A 21,662-nucleotide genomic window follows, 5' to 3' on the forward strand; every position below is an offset into this window, starting at 1 on the left:
CTACAAAATCCATATGCATCATTATTCTTTTTCACGCTCTTTTTTTTCCTTTTTCCCCTAGTTATGATATCTGATGCATTTCTTGTAGGTATATAGCACAGTTTGTCTATGTGGGTGAAACCTACCATTACTGACCATCTGTTCTTTTCATATAAATCTGTGGATTTGTCATCATCTTGCTCTGTTGCGTGTCAGCTGGGGACTGACCTAAGCAAATCATTGCGATTCTCTCATTTTCCCCTTAGATTACCAAGACTACAAGGAGATTATGCTTTCAAGAAACCAGCTACGCTTTGCTGGTAGAAATAAAAAGGTGTGTAATTACCAAAGCATGCCCCAACAGCTGATTTGGTTACTTGTATCTGGGAATCTGTATATCATGAAAAAAACAGAAGTGTGTTAAATTGATGCTTCTCTCTGCCCTTTGTATTTGTTTTAGAATTCGTTGTCCACGGACTGCTTTTATATGTATTTAGGAGGTGCTCAGCACAACAAAGGCACCAGCACCAGGTGTGCACTGTTATCAGGTGAGAGTTCATACTTCACATCAGAACCCTGTTGATATAAATGTAACATTAGGAAAGAACTGAGGGCCAGTTGGAGAGTTTCAGCTGCATTTTGTGTAACATTGCATTTAAACAGTTGAAACACACAATTTAGTAATAAGATGATGATAAAACGAACAATTAAGGATGTTATTTAATCTGTTCTTTTGTCCTCCAAGACACCTCCTTCACCAGACAATCTGTGGACACTGATCCTGCTAATACTCTTGACACTTTTACATTCTGCCTTTTTTTTTCCTGTGTCTTCTGAAAACATCCAAGACTTTCAGCATTTCTTCTACTTCTCATTTCACTTCCTCAGAGTGTTGGTTCAGTGACTGAAGATACACTTCCCTAATCTGTGGACTACCTTTTTCTTTCTTAGTTGCTCTTCCTTTGTTTTGGGGAAACGTCACCTTACTGTGGCAAGCCCACAGTCCTGCATCATATTCCATTTCCTTTGGACTTGTAATACTTATTCTGTGTTACATGTGATGTTTTATGAGTGCTAATACCTAACAGTGTATTTTGGATTGATGAGCACTCACAGCTTGGAATAGCTGCTAGGATGTGGCCAATTGATGGAATAGGAAGTATTAGCTGGAGGTGGGAAGATGAGGTAACAATAATGCAGACAGTTTAACGGAAACGGTGACTTTTCACAAAGTCCTGCCAAATAAAAGCTTTTACGTACATCTTAAAGGAAAGAAGGCAGCAGCCTGATGAATTTCGCTGGAAGCTTTTCTTTTTTTCAGGGCTTTTTCCATGCCAGATACATGGGTGACCCTAAAAGAAGGTAGAAAGAAATGCGTGAGGGAGAAGTTTACCACTTAGGGCTGCTGTCACTTAGAAGGGTGATGTGGGAGAATGATAGCTGGTACCTTATCTGCACTGTCTAATTGGGTGCAGCAAAGCAGAGAAGAAATTTTAGGCTCTTACCTCTTCCTCTGTATCTTCTGCTGACTTCCTTCCTATCTACTTGTCAGTTTATTTTAGTTGCCTTTTTGTTTCTGTTTGTCCCATTCAGACTTAGACTTGAGAATATAGACTTCCTCTTTCCACTTAAATAAATTCCTCACCACAGCAAGTCTGTTAATGCTGGTTCAGCGCAGGCATTTTTTTAACCTTCTTTGTATAGTGCTCCATCCTACTATTACCAGGTAAAAGTCAGACTGGAGCACTGTTCAGATCAGCAGATGGCAGGCTCCTTCTAGCAACTGATACCACCAGCTTCATCCTACATACTCCTGTATCAGAACATCTGATGGTGACGGGCAGTAAAAAAGCAATGATTTATGCATCATGCACACAAAAGTGTGCATTGTGTCAGAGAGGAATCAAAGGTATATTTGTTACCAGAGTCTGCATGGCACGCAGTTAGCCCCATACTGTTATTGGCATCAGCTGGGAAAGCAAGAACACAGTGATGGACTAAACTTGAGAGGAGTAGAAATCTGAATGCCAGGGATGTCACACTGGAGTCTGATTTCCCTCTTACGGCTTCACCTGTGGAGGTGTCTCCCAGAATTGATGCTAGGCTTAGAAGTGGGTGATGAGAAATTTGGGTAGGAGATGCTTGTAAATACAATCTTAATTTTATGCGTTTGTGATTGATGGTGCCCTAATCAAGCCCATCCTTCCCTCAGGGACAAATACAGAACTGCTCCTTGCAGGGTGGTTTCTTTAATCTTTACCTAGATAGGTTTTAAATGTCCATCGCTCCTTTTGGGAAACAATTCTGTTTTATGACTTGCTGTACCTTCCTAAGGAGCCACTACACTGATTAACTCAAACTTCAAATGCAGGACTTCTAGCATTATTGATACAGCATCCCTTTTATGTTTTATATGTTTGCCTGAGTGTATTGTATTCTCCAGTTTCACTGAAGAGTGGCTTAAAAGTATTTTTAACAATACAGCATTGTTATGAAAATGAGCTGACAACTGAGTCTGATAGCAGGAATTTGCTCTGAGTCAACAGTGGCAATTTACAAGCATTGACTAACGAATTCCATAATCCACACAGCACCTCTGTGAATAAGGGAAGAAAGCTCCATTATCTCTAGTATGCATCAAGGATTAAAATATGAGAGGGACAGCTGCTGTGTAAGAGTCTAAACGGATACCGAATACAAGTTGGGAATTCCTGGTGCTTGCTTCTCTATTTGGCAAAACCACCTCACATTTCTGTACTGATATCTCTCAGGGACTTGTTGAGCCTACAATAGCAGTGGGGTTCTTGATTTGTTTTATTGTGGTTTTTGTTTTTCTATAGCAAGTATGGATGTAGTAGGCCCTTACAGCCTCCAACAGAAAATTTCAGTGAAACAACAGAAGCAGATTTGTTTTCTTCCCTCTTTGATTGGACTGGAGAAAGACTTTGCCTGAACTGTTATTATCATAATAATCTGTAAAACAAATCAGGAATCACGCAAAGGTGGAGTAAAGAGTTCTTATTCCTCTTTCTAGCTTTCCCTTTGAAACCATACTACAAATCCAGCTAATCCTCTTTGGGGAGAGTGCTCTGGCCCCTGCTGCAATCGCTTCCTGACTCCCCTCATTTAGCTTGTCATACAATGCCACTGCATGGGTATGCTCTCATACAAGGTGCTTTTAGGCAACAGCTTTTTTCCCTGTGTACATTTTGGCATCTCCAGTGTTTTCTCATGGGTTTTCCAGGCCCCCCACTGCTCTACAGCCTGTGTTATTGGCACTGAGCAGTATTCACAAGTTACCCATCTTCTTTTCCTTCAGAATGTCACGTTGTTTTTGTTCTAACACACTGATGTATCTGCTCATAAAAATCAGATTCCTGAAAGAAAATTAAAAAAAAAAAAAAAAAAAAAACACAGTGACCCCCGAACTTCACTTTGCAATACTGTGGTACACGTATAGCCGAGATGTCTGTTGGGCTGCACGGAGCCAAAATCATAGAATCACCAGGGTTGGAAAAGATCTCCAAGATCATCCAGTCCAAGTGTCCACCTACCACCACCATTTCCCCACTAAACCACGTCCCTCAGTACCACATCCAAACACTTATTGAACGCCTTCAAGAACGGTGACTCCACCACTTCCCTGGGCAGCCTGTTCCAGCACCTGACCACTCTTTTGGAGAATAAATTTTTCCTAATGACCCCTAATGACCTGGGGCCATTCCCTCTTGTCCTGTCACCAGTTACACGGTAGAGAGGCTGATACCCCTGGCCACAACCTCCTTTCAGGAAGTCATGGAGAGCTACAACATCTCCCTCGAGCCTCTTCTTCTCCAGAATGAACAATCCCGGCTCCCTCAGCCACACCTCATACAACTTGTGCTCCAGACCCCTCACCAGCTCCACTACCCCTCTTTGAACATGCTTCAGGGCCTCGCTGTCTTTTGTGTAGTGAGGGACCCAAAACTGAACGTGGTTTCAAAGTGTGGCCTAATCAGAGCTGAGTACAAGTGGATAATCGCCTGCCTGGTCCTGCGGGCTACACTATTTCTTATATAAGCCAGGATGCCATTGGCCTTCTTGACTACCTGGGCACACTGCTGGCTCATGTTCAACTGAGCATTGACCAACACTCCCAGGTCTATTTTGTTCACACAGGGAAGGCAAGACATTCAGCTTCTGCTTGGAATAATTTATATAGAATATGAGAAGGGGTTTTAGTTTTAATGTGCTCAGCCTTGGGTCACATTTGCTGCAGGCTGGATAGCTGAAGCACGTTTCAGCAAGCAGCGTGTTTTGATTTCCCTTGTCAGGGCTTTTGGTTGCCCCATGCTGGCAGGCAATGTGAGATTTCATACCTGGATCTTACTGTTCTGTGCTGAATTTCCTTCAGAGATCACCTGCAGCCTAGAAGCGTGGATTCAGTGAGCTGCAGACATGTAGCGCCGCTGAGGACTGGAGCTGTGTCCTTGACTCGCTAGCAGTGGTGCTGCCTGATGTGCTGTCCTTTTGCAATATCTCAGTGAATTTCAACATCAAGCTGCAGATTTCAAGAGAGGGCCTGGATTTTGCTAGCTAACTCATGTGTTGGCTGCTGTAGATCACTGCTTTTTTTTTTGTTTCCTTCCGTAAAACACGAGTTGAAAACCTCTTCCATGATTTGCAAGGAAATTCACTTAAAACCACCAGACTCTTTGCATACTGCCCTTCTATTGGCAGGCAGCTGTCAGGGATGACAATTCTGGTAGATTTAAAGCAGTGGTTTGAGCAGGTGGCTAGTTTGCACAAACTTGCACCAAAATAGTCACACCAGTTACAGTTCTGACTGATGGAAGTGTTGCTGTAGGTGAGTGTGTGCAAATAGTCCTACCATTGACACCATTATTGTGTGTACCAGAACAGTGCAGTGGGTCAGGCAAGAACAGGTCTCCCTTGTACCAGGCATCGTAGGAACTCCTAGAAACACACAGTTCCTGCAGTGAAAAGCTTACATCTAAACAAAGCTGTCCTTTCAAAATGTAGTTTGGAAATAAATCTTTCTCTCTTTCTCTCTCTCTCTTTCTTTCTTTCCTTCTTAATAGGAGATCCACACATATTTACAGGTATGGGTAGATCTGATTTAATTTGTGTAAACGTGTGTGTCATTCAGCCCTCACAGCGTACGGTACACAAAGCTTTGTGGGAGCTGCTTGTAACGGTTAGCACACAATGACTGGTTGGTTGAAGTTCAGGAGGAAACCGGGGCTTTAAGATATGGACAGACTGAACCTCTACAAAAGAGATTTTTTGTCTTCCTGTTGGTTGTGTCATTCCCCTCATTAAATGAGAGTCTTTCTGCTAGCTGTAGCCAAATCCTGCAATTCTGTGAATTGTTCTAGAGACTGGTACTTAGAAGTGCTCTGGCACCTTCCTAGCCTTTTCTAGATAATTTTGATGCTGACATTCAACAAAAGTATTCCCCGAGTTTGCTAGTATTGATAGGTTACAAAATCCTTCCCTGCTGAAAGCGTTTACCCAGCAATTCTGCTGTCAGATGCAAGCCTATTTCAACACAATGGCTTTATAGCAACAGTCATGATGGACACGCTCAGAACTGTGCACCACGCAGTCAGGAATTGTCGCTGACAGCCGCCAGCACAAAAGGCTTGATGGCAAAAGCTGCCAACCCTTCCAGTCACAGCTCGCCTCTCCAGTTCGTAACTGTGCGACTCCCACTGTGAATGTGAGTTTCAGATAGGAGTTTTCTCCCGGGCAGGTGAGGGCTCTGCTGGAATTGCACACCTTGCCTTTCCTTCCATTAGCAATGAGTTTCAACGTTTAAGATTTAGATTTCCTCTGACTTTTGCACTGAAGCAGCCCAGTACATTTCTCCTGAAGTCCTGACCTCAGCTGTGCCCAGCGCGATGCATCCCAATGTTTAGTAACACGCGTGTGTATCACATGAAATATACACGTTAGTGGTCGTGGGGTGGCGGTTCAGATCAGGAAACTGGGAGCAAGATCCACAGGCTGAGACTACCTTGGCCTTTGGATTGCTGGGCCATCGCCCAGCCCTGAGGCAGAGCCTCCCCCACCCTCGGGCCTGCCCCGGGGCTCCTGCGGGCCGAAGGAGCTGGACATCTATCGTGATTAAACACAACAAAAGCCTTTTTTCTTCGCTTTTCCAACAGCCTTTTCCTCAAGGCGGAGGGCTGCCCCCCGCGGGCGCGCAGGTGTGCCCACACACCTCCGCCCTTCCCTGGGCGGTTCCCTAAGGGCCGCACCGCCCTCCCCGGCCCCTCTGAGGAGACCGGGGGAGGGGCGCGGCGGCCGCGCGGGTTGCGCGGGAAGCGGCGCGCGCGGCCGCTGCCGCCGCCGCCGCCGCTGCCCTCGGCGGCTCCGCGGCCATTGACGTCAGGAAGGGCGGCACGTGACCCCGCCGGAGCCAATCGGCTGCGCCCGGAGCGGCTCCGGCGAGAGAGGCAGTGGGCAGCGCTCTCTCCTCTCACCGCCTCCTCCCGCGGTGGCGGCGCGCGCGGGGACACCACACACACACACACACACACACACACACACACAGAGACACACACACACAGACAGAGGCACACACATATACACACACACACACACAAAAACCCGCCCGCGCCACACACGCACACACATCCGCGCCCGCGCCCCGGCCACGCGCGGGCACCCACGCACCCACCTACATGCACACGCGCGCCCGCCGCCGCCCGCTGTCGCGCACACGCCCCGGGGGGAAGGAAGGAGCCGCGGCCGGCCGCCCCGCAGCCCCGCGCCGAGCCCCCGCCGCCGCCTTTTGTCTCCAGCCCCCGCCGGGAGCCGGGCGTGGATGTGGCGTTGCGGGAGCGGCGCGGGGCCCCGCCGCGGGGCGGAGGGGGAAGTTTGAATTCGGGTTCTGATCGCTTCCCCTGCACCCCGCTCCCTCGCCCTCCCCGGCGGCTTTGTGTTTCTTTTCGTGGTGGTTTTTTTTTTTTTTTTTGGTTTAATTTTTTAATTATTTTTTTTTTCCTCCTCGATTTAAATTTTTGAGCCCGCCGCGTGGGGTCGGATCTCCTTTCTTTTCCTCTCCTCTCCCCGCCTCCGCCCGCCGCCATCCCCTCAGCCACGATGGATCGCAGCGGCGGCGGCTCCGGCGACCGCGGGCAGCGCGCAGAGGACGGCAGAGCGCACCCCGCAGAGCCGCCGCCGGGCCCCGAGGGCACCCGCCCCGCAGCCGCGCCGTGCCGCCGGGCCCTGCTGCACTGCAACGGCATGAGGTACAAACTGCTGCAGGAGGGGGACATCCAGGTGTGCGTCATCCGGCACCCCCGGACGTTTCTCAGCAAGATCCTCACCTCCAAGTTCCTGCGGCGGTGGGAGCCGCACCACTTGACCCTGGCGGACAGCGCCGTCGCTTCGGCCACGGTGAGTGGAGCGGGGGACGCGCGCTTCGGGGTGAAAGCGCGGGGTCGCGGCACGGCTCCGTGCCGGGCTTTGGCCGTTAATTCGGGCTTGCGGCGCCCACCTCCCCTCTCCGCTGTGCCCCCGCGCCCCCGGCAATCAATGGGCCCAGGGCGGCGCGCGGGCGCGGCGCGGGAGCGCGCTCCGGGGCTCCGCGTGCGGTTCCGGGCTCCGCGTCGGTGGGGATCGAACCCCCAATTCGGGCTGAGGGCCGTTTAACGCAGCGCGCGGCTCTACGCGGATTCTGACCGGGCTGCGCTTCCATTGTGCCCCCCTCCTCCCTTTTTATTTCTCCTTTTTTTTTTTTTTTTTCTTTTCTTTTTTTTTTTTTTTTTTACATCGTATGTGAATGCTTCGTTTTTCTCAATGGTTTCCTTCTGGGCTTCCTATAGGACACTCGTGATATCAATGTGCATTGGCTTTTGTGTGGGTTCCCGGGCAGGGTGAATGGAGATGGGCTTCATCTAGTGTGAGGAGGTTGGATTTTTTCACGTCAGCGAGTGGTCCCCCTCCATCTCTCTGCAAACGCGTGTCCCTTCTGCATCACCCTGCAAATTACACGTCCCTTTTGCATTGCTTTGCAAATACAGATCCCTTCTGCATCGCTCTGTAAACGCACGTTCCTTCTGCATCACCCTGCACATACACTTCCCCTCCTGCATTGCACATCAAACAGATGTTCCTTCTGCATCACCCTACAAATATATGCCCTCCCGCACCTCCCTGCAAATAAAAGAAAGTCCCTTCTTCATTGCCCTGTAAATGCACATCCCTCCTTCATCACCCTACAAACACACGTCCCTCCTGCATGGCCCTGCAGACACGCGTCCCGTCGTGCTGTGCCTGCAGGTAGGCCAGCTGCCCGTTCTCACGGTGCTCCTCGTGCCACACTGACACCTCCGTACTGCCTGCGCCGTGCTGCTGGGGGTGTTTGCAAGGGCATGTGGTCCTTTGCTCTGTAGAAGTGCTGTATGAAGGAGAAGGAAGCCTTGGGCGAGTGTTGCAGGAGGAAGGCCCCAGAAGACGTGGGCATGAGTAGTTTTTTGCAGTTCCTCGTTTTAAGGAGGTTCCATCAGCACGAGGGGACGTTGGATGTGGTGGGGTTGAGGTGATTTCCCAGCAGCATCCCCAGCTGGTGGTTGTGTCTGAGCACAGGAGGACACCAGCAAAGAAATGTGATGGTGCTCCAGCCATAGATCTCTGCAGTGTAGCAATACTTAGGCATGAAGTTGTGTTTGTGCAGGAGACGCCAAGCTCTGCTCGCTGGCAGAGCTGCCACCCAAGAAATCATCCCCCAAAAGATTTCTCAAGTCCTGCAGGGTGGTGCTTTAATTAATGCGATGGCATTCCTAATTGTTGTAGGCAAAGAAGGAGCGAGTAGATAGCAAAGCATTGCGTGTACCGTTTCAGGCTCCATTTTGTTGAGCAGGGCTCTCTGTGCTCGGTGTTACGCCTTATCAATTTTTTTTTTCCAATGCTGGGTTTCTGAGTAAGTGCTGTGGTTCACGGGGATATCTGTGCTTTGGTATTTGAAATGCTGTCTGTGTTCTGTAGGAAGTAAATGGGGGAGTGGGGTGTGATGTGTGTTCTCGTGTTACCTGAAGGTGAGCACGGTGTGCTCAGCAGGTGTCTTGGTTCCACCATATCTCCATCTTCCTCTTTTTTGGAGATGAAAAGATGTGACTTAAGCAAAACGTGTGGTCCCCTTGTGGAAATGGGGGACGGGCACAAGGCCAGAACCTCCCGGAGCCGTAGGTAGATATCGAGATGCAATTGATTTGGTTTTACAGGGCTGAAGGAAAATATCCATCCCTTCCATCGACGGCGAGCACTGGGAGCGCTCAGCAGCTCTGATAACAAGGTCATTTTTACACACAGGGCTTTCCATAGCCAGGGTGCTTTATGAGCAGCTGCTAATTAATCTTCACATCGTCTCTCTGCAAATCCTCTGGCACGACGAGTTTTACTGCATTCTCTATAACATGAATAAAATTGAACAGGAGAATAACATCACTTTGTTTTGCATTTGAAAGCTGGAGCGGTGATGACACCTAAATCCAGATCTGGGAGATGATGTCTGTGAGTACAGTGCAAGGGTGACTGGGTGATTCCAGGCATTTTCTGCCCTTTTCAATGTCACCTGAAACGTGTGTTTGAATGGAGGTCTTCTCCACGCAGACTCCTACATGTTAGCTCGGGGGCTGTGGAGCAGGAGCTGCCTCTCGTTTGTGTATGGGTTGTTCACTGCTGCTTTTTCTGGTGAATGCAGTATGTTCCCACATCTCAGCATGAATATTGAGACCCTACCTACAGCTTTTTTGCAAGAGGTGGCTACTTCCCAGCCTCGATTCAGCAGTGATGTGTTTTGTGCCTGACAAAATAGCGTTCTTTAAAGAAGCACCATGCAAGAATGCAGTGGAACAAGTGTTTGGGACATCACATTTTAGCAAAGCACGGAGAGGACAAATGAATTTGCTTTACAAAACGTTTTTTCTGGCATCATCACGAACGTCTTTCAGTTAAAATAAGCCCATGCTCATCTGAGAGCAGTACTGACAGCGGAGTTCTGAATTGGTAGAGGGTTCAGTTACATGGAAACAGATGAGCTTGTGGAGTTCCACAGTGTAGGTGTCGGTACTTGATGTGATTTACATCGTTTCCTTTGGGTTTCTCATCTCTCAAAGAACTGGTTACTTAAAAGCAGCGCAGTTTCACCAGTAGCCTTCCATCCTGCCCAGCCTTCCATTCCTGCTCTGTTTAAGGGTATTATTTCTCAGTGTAGGTAGATAAAAATCTGCATTGCTTTGGTTCATTTTATTTCATTTTTAATTAAATGCCAAAGGCCCAGTAGGAAATTTTGATACTTACAAACTTTATGTGCTTGCTTAGGGATGAATCTGACTTTCTTCTCCGTGGGAGGAATGAAGTTTATTTTATAAACACTTCCCAAACCCAAAAGTGTTGCCCTTGCTAATTTTTTTTTCACAAAAATCTGTCCTTGCGCAGCTTGAAGGGCAACGATAGTAAAAACAAAGGAAGAAAATCCAATTTAATATTCCTTCTGCGTTTTTGGGTGTTGTTGTTATTGAAGAACAATCAAATCTTCAGCGGCGATGTTAAAATGTAATGTTCAGTGGTTTGAAGGTGACAGGTGAACCTGAACTTCTGACATCCTTCTGCCCTGTCCCTTTCATGCCTCTCTTCTACTCTTCTCTTTCCTGCTTTTTCTTGCCCCAGCAGGGTAAGCTGTTGAGAACAGATGTTGAGGACAGTGGGTTTTAAGGTACGGGATTGGCAGGAGGCCCTGCGGTATGTATGTACGTGCAGCAGACAAGGAAGGAATAAATAAGCAATTCACTTTTGCTGGCTGGGGATGACCTCTCTAATTCCCATCTGGGAAGATAAGACATAATTAAAACCATGAAGTTACTCATTAATGTCCCTCAAGGAGGTGGAAACTTTGGCTTTTCACGCTCATTTCAGATTTCCAGGTTTCTCCTGGGCAGGTGAGTTCAGCGTTGTGTTCAAAGCCGGTGGCAAACCTGAGAAGATTGGAGTGCATCTTACATTATTTCCAGGGCAAAGATGATCTGTGAGAACAATAGTTTATTGGCACGATAACTAATGGGAAGTGTACTTGACACCAGAACGTGAGTTAGGGAGCTGCATTTAATGTTTTCTTCTAGAGGAAAGAACATACACAATTAATATTAAATGAGGCAGGGCAGGACGATCTGTTTCAAATAGGAGAAGTGGAGTAGAAAATCGTCTTCTAATTGTTTTTTAAAATCCAACGATTTTGCTGCTGCCTGCGTTTCGGCGTGCTGTTACATGGCTTTCCTTCCTTCTGTTACAAAGATAGGGCAAAAAGTCCTATCAAGGCAGACTCATTGTTTACTTTAGTGCAGGTTCCCATTAGTTAGAAAAACACGCTTTTTAAAATTAAATTTCCCTTGAAAAACAATTAGCTCAAGTGGGAAGCATTATGCAGAACTCTGAAGTTTCAAAACAGTCTTATAAGGAGAATTCTTTTAAATCTTTCCTGGAAAGGGAATATCATACCATTATCCAGACTGAATCAGAATGATAATGAATTAGCTAGAATAACAATAAAAAAAGTAAACAGTCTGTTCAGTAAACCAAGTGCTGACCTCAGTCATGGGCTATTGATGAGGCTCTGAGAATGGGGCTTAAAATGAGCCTGCTGGGCCTGCCATCGTTACGCACGCAGCAAATAGGAGTGCATAAATAATGAAGCAATTTAAAATACTTCTTTGCAATCCAGCACAGCAATAGGATGTTAATTTATGTTCTAAGATAATATTTATCATTGTTTTATACCGGCGGTGGTTGTTTGCATTCAACAAGAAGTGATAGCTGTAGGTTTGGGGTGTATGTGCTCCTTACCCCGTTGCCATTGATCAGGTATTTTCTCTGGGCTTATCAGGAAAGCAATGAATCTTGTCATTGGCATGCCACAGGGATAAGTCAGAATTCTCTGAGTAGTCAGGACAAATTGCTCCCTGTTATCTGTGCTGCTGAAGGTGAGAATCTGTTTGTGTGGTAAAGGCAGGCATGTGTGTGCATTACCAAACCCCACGTTGCTGTTGGTGACTTAATGGGGTCTTGCTCTGCTGTGAGAAACTTGCTTTACTCAGCCCACAGCTAGGCATAGGAAAACCTAAAATGGTATTTCTTCAAAGTTGCTTAATGCCTATCAAACACACCTTTGAACATATAGTTCCTACAGCAGTTAAAAAGCATATTTACACGTCAGTAGTGTTAAGGTATGCGTTTATATGTTACAGAACCTATATAAAATATGGAAACAGAAGCTACATTCATTGAGAGAGTGAGAGCTCTTGGGGCTGTTAGCGTTAATACACAGCCAGTAAATTTTATGTGTTTAGGAGCATAAATAGAAGGGATACTCAGAAATACTTCTGCCTCACTTTTCTTTATGGCTGGGGAGCAAAGATGCGGTGCTCAGCACCGTGTGGGGTAGCGGTGCCCAGGAGGAGCTGCTCTGCTGCACACTGGGGACCTCATCCTGCATCTGCAGGGACCGGCGGAGCTCAGCATCCCTTTGTGGGGCTGTGAGATCAGCCTTGTTTGTTTTGTGGTAGCTGGAGGTGGAAAGAGCCTGCGGGATCGTCAAAGCCTGGGAGCAGTCCTTCTAGGAAAGAATGTGCAAAGCACAAAAAGAGCGCGTAGTTTGTCAGAGGTCTTAGGCTCAGCCGAGCGCCTGGTCTGTACCAAACTCCCCAGTGACAGACTCAGGTTTGTGTTGTTACAGAGACTGAAGCCTTGGTCCCCATCAAAGCCATGGGTAGAAATGTGTACCTCGAGGGCAGCTTTTGGACAAAAAAGATGGCAGGCTTAGTACGTAGGGAGGAGTGATTCTTGGAACTGTTTAATTTATCGTACATTGTTTGTTTATACATCTCAGTTTCCTAAATAACAGGTGAGTTTTAACGTGATACAGTAAAATGGCTTCTCTCATTTCCTTGTGTCTTCTGTGTTAGTAAGCATAACTGGATGAATAGGATTTGCTCAACTTCCCACATAGGATTTATGGAAGACGTGATCTACCTCAACTAGTTCAAGCATTTTGGATTCTTTAGAAGTAATTAGACTGTGGGTTGCATAGGTAGTCTGTGGCTTGTTGGTTAATGTTTTGAGTATTGCTAGTTGCATTGGTTTTGTTCTGTGTCTGCATGTGTTTATAGATATGTGTGTTTAGTTTCATAAGCAATTGCATATCGGAAGATGATTGATACCTTAGTGTGCATAATCTACATGGAGCTCTTGTGCACAGGTATGCCCTCAGTAAAATAACCTTTCCTTGGGGTCATGTTGAGAAAAACTGAACTGGGTTGGGGGGCACTTGCTCACTCTATTGGAACTTTCTGCAGATTTTCTTGTCTTTTTTTCTTTAACTGGGTTGGGGAACTGATCTGTTTCAGTGCAGGGTTCCACCAAACGGCTGAGGAAGAAGAGAGGGAAACATGGAAGGCTGGAGTTGCTGCCAAAAACAATGTATTATTAAATCATTGCGTAAAATTTTCCTGTTTTGCACAATATTGAAGAATGCAGGGGCAATACCAGGAAAAGGAAAAGACAATTGAAAAGCATACATTATAACTGAGCACGTCAGTGGTGAGTGAAGTTCAGCTCTTGTGGTTGCAGAGAAAAACATAAAGTCAGAACCAGATGCTAAACTAAAAGGCCTTTGCTTCATGGGCTTAAAAACTAGGAGAATTTAAAAATACCTTCCCCATTTGGGAAAAGGGGGCCCTATTTCAAAGCCTGGGGACACCCAGAGTTACCAGTGCTGACTTTCCCATGCTTACAGTCATTTCTTGACTTTGCCCTTGGGCTGTCGCATGACTGATGGGACAGAGCCATAGAGTGTGAAATGCAAAAGGAAATGAGATGCCAGACAGCAGATTAAAGTATGGAGTTAAGTGTGTCTACTAGACATGTACCTGTTTTTAATGGAACTTAAGAAGCTCATCAGGTTGCAGTGACTCAGATCTGAGCTGGAAGTACACCCAGTGATGTACATTGTTGTCTTGCTCTGTTGGCTTTGATGGGGTAATGTGAGGAGGGGGATCACCACTCGCTGCCTGTAATATCTGTAGTAGGATGTAGGGTCCAGGCAGCATGAGGGGCTCAATGAGGTCTGCGTGTGGCTGTCGCATTGGGCTGACCGGGCCAGTGCAGCTCTACAGAATAGAGCCCCAGTTCTTTGGCTGATGGACCTGTAGATGCTGAAAAACCTGCTCTTGGGTGGATGGCTCTTTTGCAGGAGACAGGCTTACTGGAAATACCCTTGTGAGATAGAACCGTATGGAAACTGCTGCTGTATGACCCATTTCATGCCACAAACACTATCCCGGAGGGAAGTCAGTAATGTGACTCCCTTCTATGGGAAAAAAATGTGGCTGAGGACACGAGGACTGCTCACCAGAATCTAATAGCCCTGGCAAGGACAGCACTGAACACCTCCTTCAAGGTGTAGTAGATCAAAGATTTATTTTGGACCTTTGTATCCTGCAAAGCTGGGGAAAAAACATGGAATCTGCTGCAATGTATTGGCACTTAATTATCCAGTAGGGTTGTGGTGCAATAAACATTGCCTGAAGAAAGGTGAATGTAAGATATTTAGTTTTTTTTTTGAAAATCCATAATTTATATATATATATTTAAGCCTTGAAGTTGTGTCTGCAAGGTGTAATAAGAAACATTTTTTTCTCTTAGCAATCAGTTACGCTCATTTTTGAAGGGTATGTGTCCACAAATAGGTATGCATATTGTCTGGGTCAGATTTCTGGTGATGTCAACCCAAATATAAGGCAAGAATTTTGCAATCAACAAAGTCGTTTCATACTTTATTTGTTTATAAACATATGAATTAGCTAAATGCATGTGCAGGATGGTTTTAAAAATAAAACTCTTCGTTTTCATAAACTGCTTGAAGGTATCCACGGTGTGTTCCCAACAGTACATTTGGAATTTTCTCAGCATTGAAGCTGTGATTGTGCTGTGGTTTGGAAGGCAGAGTTCCTTTCCTCCCAGCCTATGTCTGTTTTGGCTATTTAAATATAAGCTTTTGGGGTCACCAGGTGTCTCTTACCAGTCTGGTTCCTGTTGTAATGGGGTTCTGTTGCACCACAAAGGTTTTTGTTTGCTACTTCAACACAGTTAGTGTGTATTGTGAGCAGGCTGTGTTCTTGTTTCATCTGTGCAAGCACATAAATAAGACCAGGATGACTTTGTTATCCATTTTCAGGCATGGGCATTATTAATAGTGAAGTAGAAACTGCTATTATTTTTTTTTAAAGCACTGCTCTGGAAATTGCCCAGTGAAATCCAAATTTTCAATCAAAATGCTAAGGGTGTATAAGTTTTCTTTCCCAAAAATATGAATGTTTGACCTTCTGTGAACAACGAAAATAAAAAGTGAGGATTATTTTTGGCCCTTGAAGCAATCAGAATATGTGATTTTTGGATGTAGCGTAGTGCTTCAGTTTTGCAAATGCTTGGATTTTGACTTTGCTGTGGTCCAACTCAAAAGGCATTCTGGTCAATGTTTTTGTACCCGGGAAAGCAAGGAGTCAGAGATGACACTTCTCAGACAATGTCTGCTGCCATCGGTTCACGCTTTACCTGCAGCTCCTTGGGAGAGGTACATCTATGGTTGCCCCTGTAGCATCCTAAGTGGGACGCCAGGAACCTGTGGCATCTCCTGCTAGCTTTGACTCAAATGCCTTGACGTAATGTTTATGATAAATCAGGTGGGGTTGGAACAGAAATGAAGAGTCTTTGGCCACCAGGCCACGTGGGCTCTTCTGATGTCTATAGCCACTTATATTCTTAATGTTTGTAAATGTCATAAGAAATCAGTAGAGGTGTGGGAGAGTGACACCAGAATGTGGCCCGCAGGGTTGTGCTTTTCTTAGTGCCTTTCAGTCTTCCTGCAGAGAAAGTACCTGCTGGGGAGCCAGGAGCAATCACTTCAAGGCTCTTGCTGCGTGTGTGTTTTGTACATTATTGTAGTAGTCTCTTCTGGCAACCTACCACTATACTTGTACTTTAGGGGATATTAAGGTTGATTTCAGAAGAGTAAGGAGTAAGTCAGGGAAACCTCGACTGCGCTGGCATTTTCATCGTGAGAGTGATGTTGCAAAGGTACCATAGAATCAGTGTTGTGATGAAAAACGATCAGCAGTTTGCTCTCCTTCTCATGCCTAGCGTTTAATACTCAAACATCCTGAGGTTGAGCTCTTAAATTTGGGAATTGTTTGAGAAGAATATGATTGCAGAGGCATCTCAAAACATGTTTTCCTCTACTGTGCTGTGAGCTGTCAACAGAATGGAAACTGAAAGTAGAAAGTTGTGTGGCCTCTTACCTACTGGGTCTATGCACTGGGCTCAAATGGTACGAACTGATGCAAATCTGTAGGCTTTTCCCCTCGAGCTGAGATCTGTTGTTCCAGTGGGTGATCTGAGCATTGAGCTGTTCCTGACAGCTTGGAGAGACTGTTGGACAAGGAAAGCTTTCTTTGCCCTGGTTGTTACGATGCCAAACCGGGCATTGGGTGTTGGTGACGGAGAGCTGTGAGTGTGAGGCTCCCTAGGATGCTCCATCTCCAGGATGCCCCAATGGTGTTCTGCTATCTGAGCATTCCTTCAGTGTCCCAGCTCTGAGAGACACTGGGAGGAGGGAACTGACTTTCAAGAACAGCAGCATTTGCTTTTGCAGCATAGATTTCCATCTGCTTCCATGGGCTTTATTGAATGAGATCCACCATTGTCTTTGCTGTACTGTTCTGCAGCCAAATGTCTGTATTTTGGGTACGAACTGACTGTTGATGGCTTTTGGAAGATGTAGCAAGTACAGTGCTCCTTATCTGAGAACAGCATAGACCAGGGAGGGCTATTTGTATGTCTGGGAAAAGAGAAAGAAACATCATGTTACAGACATAACTCTGTCATTGTTTAAACCAGAAGAAAATCCATGCAGTTGCTGTAAACTGCTACCTTTAGTGAAGGTGTTACGGTGCCGTGATTACGGGATTGGAAAAGGAGCTAAAGCTCCTTTTTTTTTCAGTGCAGGAGGACTGATGTTGCTTCATATGCTTCTTACAAAAGGGATAGCAGCTCCAGCTGTGCACTAAGGGCTCCACGTACAATTCCGAGTCCTTTCTGTTTCAAAACACATGCAGAATATTTTCCTTCTCAGCATATGGAACTGAGGAGCACTGATGAAAGACGTTACAAAAGAGCAAGTCGTTAGTCATTACTTTGTTTAGTTCTTCTTTCAGCTCTTTGTTGTTATCTCAGACCCATATTTTTTGTCACTGCCATTGAGTGACTTTTGAGGAAAGTTTTAACATTTTTAGTCAAAGAGCCTCTGACATCCATGGATGCAGAAGGGGCTCTTTTTCCTCTCCCAAGGCACAAGAGGCTTGAGTGGAGCCCTGGCACTGACAATCACTGCTGCTTTGCAATACAATGATGTGGACGTTGAAAAAAAACATAAAACTTGTGCTGGCACAGAACTTTGTTACTGAAGGTGAAAGTACAGACACAGTCAGCATGTCTGGTCGGACTGAAAACACATTTTGTAAGGTTAGATAATTCATCTTTTGTGATTGCAGTGAATGAAGCAGGAAATAAAGCTGGAAAGGCTTGAAATGAGGAGCAGCGTGCAGGACCAGACATGCACTTTGGTATTAAATATTGACATACCCTTTCTAGGTAACCACTTTTCCTTTGCATCCCGGCATTTGTCTGAAGACCATAATGCCTTCTTGTCACACGTTTATGGAGAAAAAGTTACTGGCATTTAGAAATATTCCTCATGTCTTCTCTTCTAACACTAACGTATGCTTCTTTCAGTGCTACGTCACTGCCTCCCTTGAAATTAATCTCGTCTGATTTATTGCAAGTTATTTCGAATGTCCCCAGTGACTTGCATTGACTAATGTACTTTAAATCTGGTGAAATCAAATCTGCCGTGGGAGTTGACCATGTATGAAGCTGCTCGCTCGTGGAGGCGGACGACATGGGAAAGCACCGAGCCCTTCCTGGTGCTCTCCTGAATAGGGCCATCCTCTGTTGGTTTGAACCCAAGCTGTTTCTAGGACAAGGCCTGGGTTGGTGGGTTTTATACCCGGCCTAAGCTGGGATTGGGGCAGTGCTAGCTCTTGTGTATTACCTGTCCGTTTGGTATGTCTGAGTGGGTTGAAGGTGGCAGAGAATGCAAGGAAAGGTCGATGTGAAGCAGCTTGCAGTAGGGCTGGGATCTGTGTGCTCCTGCTGAGAAGTCTCCGAGGTGGTGGCTGCGTGTGCCTTTGCTTGGCCGTGATGGTGGTGACTCACTGTGTGGGGCTGAAGTCCATAGCCCAGCTCCTTTCCCTGCTGCACAGCCTGCAGCCTGCGAGGCCCCTGCTGTCTGCCAGCCCTTCTGAATGCCGCTGGAAAAATGATGGAAATGCTTAAATGCAGTGGATTATGCGTTTCCTAGTGCCTCTTCACTTATCGCGCTCACTCCGACTGAGATAAAGATGCAATGTTGTGTTACATTATCTAGCTTTAACGTCAAGCGTTTGGGAGGTTGTGTCTCTTTACTTGTCAGACTTTCATAGAAGAAATAGGAAAAATAAAGCACCCTGTGCATCTTCCTGCCTGTACAGTGTGTACCTGCAGATCTTGTGAGCGCTGCTGTCTTGAGACCCTTGTGTCTGCTCCGAGGCTCTCGCTGTGCTCAGATTTCACATTGCCAGATTTTTTTTGCATTGGTAAGAAAATCCTGTACAAACAATGCTCTGCTGTTTCCAAACACTGCAAAGTTTTCCCCTTTGCTTCCTGTTTTTGTAGCGTGTTTGTGAAAAGACCTTGTCTCTGCATTGGAGTTAGCATTCATGTAGATGCGCTCAGCGTTAGCCACCGTGTTCCAGCACGCAGGGGCCCGAGCTTCTCTTCAGCAAATGTTATTACTCTTTATTAATGGCGAGACTAGATTAAGAAAGACTCGTGCATGTAAAAGTGAAAGCACAGGCAGTGTTAAATTGTGCAGTCATGAGCTTGTTATTTCCCCTCCCCCCGAGCATGCAAGCCAGTTAGTAACCTAGTGATCTATACATGAGGCTTTAATTGGATATATGCCCAGAGTGCAGATTAATATGGAAAAGCTATAAAGGCATGGGTTCACAAACTTTATTTGACCACATGAGGACTGTCTGCATGATCCCATGTGGAATGTGCGAGGGATTCTCAAAACAAAGAAATACCTTCATGTACTCGGGCAGAGCTGCATGTGCGAGCCACAGGGTACAGAGGTGATGTCTTGGCGTGGAAGTGAATAGGCTGTTGATGAAATAGCACTTCATCAGCACAGTATTCACTGTGTGCTTCGTGCTTTAAGCAGGGCCGAGGTGCGTCTGGAGTTTCCGTGTTGTTTACCTGCCTTCATTTCTGAAATTGCTGAAGTTTTCTTTTTATGATTGGATATAATCTTGGCCTCCTTTGGAGGTGAGGGGGAAGAATCTCCCTGCAGTGAAGTGGAAGCAAGCAGATGTCTTGACTACAGCTGGCTAGAGATGAATCATTTTGTGTAAACTTGCCTGGAGAACATGATCTTTTTCCTCTATAAACCTACACTCCAGAGGGAAGGGAGAATCCTCATTAGTCAGTGACACCCTCCTGGCCTAAAATTCCAGTGATTCTAGTTTGCAGATCACATGCACAGACTACAAGCTGTATTCAGCAAAGGCTTTCTTCAAGTTGTAACACAGATTTTCTGCCTCTTCTGGCAAAAATACTTCTAGGTGAGAATTATCGTATCCCTAAGTGTGTGGAAGCAGTGACAGTCCACCTCTGTGACCCCAGAGCAGTTCAGTAACGAAGAAACCTGTTCTAAACTGGCATAGCATTGCAGTGAGGAGTTGAGTTGCGTGGGAGAGCCCTGACGTGTGAGTAGCTGATGTTCTGCCCTTTTGTGTGACTGATCAGTAAGATGCATATCGCGTATCTCAGAGCTCTCTTCCTCCCTTTTTTCATTTCCCCATGACTTTCTGGAAAGGACTGACATGTTTGGAAACAGCAGCAGTGCCCAGGGTCTCGCTGCAGGATGGTGCTGAGCTTGGTTGTGCATTGGGATCCCAGGGTGAACTAGTGATGCTGTCTTCTTCAGCCTTTGCTGTTCTGTTTCTCCTTCATCTTAGGATTCATTCTGTGCCCTAATCCTGGGCCAGGGCAGCTTTGCTGCTGGTTTGAAATGCAGCTGGGTGCTGGGGGTGTGCTGCTTGCAGGCCTCCTGCCGTTCAGGAGCTGCAGGTTATCTCAGTACTGTTTGTTATTCTCTTTGCCATACTCCCATGCGAAGGACGGCACGCTCTTCAGTTGCTCCCTGAAGAAGGTGGGATGGGAGCGTTATCTCCTGCTGCGTAAGCCCTAATCAACACGAGGAGTGGAGAGTTGGAGATAACTGTGCTCAAATAGTTGCAGAAAATAAAGTAGCCCTACTTAAAGTTGTGTGCAAGTAGTTTCAGCCTTTGATTCCAGCCGCTGCCTGACTAAGGAAGACTGGGAATAGTCCTTTGCTCTCTGCCCACAGCAAGAATATGGGAATTGAAGTGACTCATTCTCAGGGACACAGCGGTGGGAATGAGGCACTGCCGTGGTTGCAGATAATTCCCTGGAAGTCTCCGTTATGCATAACACATTAATTGAAGATATTCACAAGTTGCTTAACGTCACATCGCTTCATTTCCTCGTCCACGTAGGTAAAAATGGCTTTGTGTAAGTCTTAACCTATGTGAAAAGAAGTTCTGTAGGCTGTCCGACAAGTGGTTCCGTGCTGAACCTGTTGCTGTGCAGCCTGAGTTGTTTCTTGCTGTGCTGCCAGCTAGAGGGGCAGAGGCAGCAGCAGCACGAAGGCATGCACTTCTGAGTGCACAGAAGTGAGCAGTGGCGATGAGGAGGGAACTGTTTGCTGCTGGTTGCTTCAGTGATGAGCATCAGAAGGATGGGTGCTTCCTGTTTATAGCTGATAACCATCTGTGACAATTACACTGGTCTCACAAGTGACATATCTCTATATTCATGTGAGCCTACGTGGCACAGGATACCCCTACAGAGAACTGGAAATGCAACGTGATAACTGTGTGGTCCTTGCCTGTTCCAGAGTGGATAGCAGCAGATGTATCACTGGGGAACACTCTCCTGTAGATAGTAACGTGTTCCTAGCAGGCAGATCTGGCACGTTGTGTAGGCAGCAGAAAACAAACAGTGCAGCCCAGCGCTTGCAGATTTACACTGGAAAGGGGGAAGTGGTGCACTTACAGACAGCAGCCTTACCTTGGGTGATAGTCAGTCCTTGGGATGTACCCTAATTCTAGCTTTCCCTCAGGGCCTGTGGTTCTGGCTGTGTTGCCCATTCCAGGTGAGCGCTGGACCATCATGAGTCCCCTGGCATTTGCTGTAGTTTATTATGTAGCTTCTTAAGGTGCTGCTTCATCCTGATGTTTTTATCTCTATTGGCTTTATGACATGGGAAATATTGCATGGAAGAACACACTTTAATGCTATAATAGCTGTTTGTCAAAAAGTTTGTGCTTTTTTTTTTCCTAATCTAGAAAGTGAGTCAAAGGCTGAGTTTCCCATATGCTGATTGAATTTTCAAGTGTATCACTCTGAAGCTGATTACATCTTTTGACTGCTGATCTGAT

At 46.2% G+C, this 21,662-nt stretch overlaps 2 protein-coding genes across 4 annotated transcripts in view; one reads left to right on the plus strand and one right to left on the minus strand.

The window, feature by feature from the left end:
• The window catches only part of LOC121111713, a 20,544-nt gene extending 13,345 nt beyond the window's left edge, over positions 1 to 7,199 (minus strand). Inside the window, exon 1 of the mRNA XM_040707172.2 lies at positions 1,240 to 7,199. Within this exon, the coding sequence (XP_040563106.1) occupies positions 5,961 to 7,076 (1,116 nt within the window). The 5' untranslated portion in view covers positions 7,077 to 7,199 and the 3' untranslated portion in view covers positions 1,240 to 5,960. The remainder of the gene's footprint in view (positions 1 to 1,239) is intronic.
• Positions 6,410 to 21,662, plus strand: part of CMIP (c-Maf inducing protein) — a 123,094-nt gene continuing 107,841 nt past the window's right edge. For 2 of the 3 annotated variants that reach the window (XM_040707166.2, XM_423491.8), the window contains exon 1: positions 6,410 to 7,386. In XM_040707166.2, the coding sequence (XP_040563100.1) occupies positions 7,090 to 7,386 (297 nt within the window). In that variant the 5' untranslated portion in view covers positions 6,410 to 7,089. Of the gene's footprint in view, positions 19,905 to 21,662 lie in introns of all 3 variants that reach the window. The other variant, XM_046899729.1, reaches the window with a different exon arrangement.

The sequence above is a fragment of the Gallus gallus genome, chromosome 11 (genome assembly GCF_016699485.2).
Source record: "Gallus gallus isolate bGalGal1 chromosome 11, bGalGal1.mat.broiler.GRCg7b, whole genome shotgun sequence".
Lineage (NCBI taxonomy): Eukaryota > Metazoa > Chordata > Aves > Galliformes > Phasianidae > Gallus > Gallus gallus.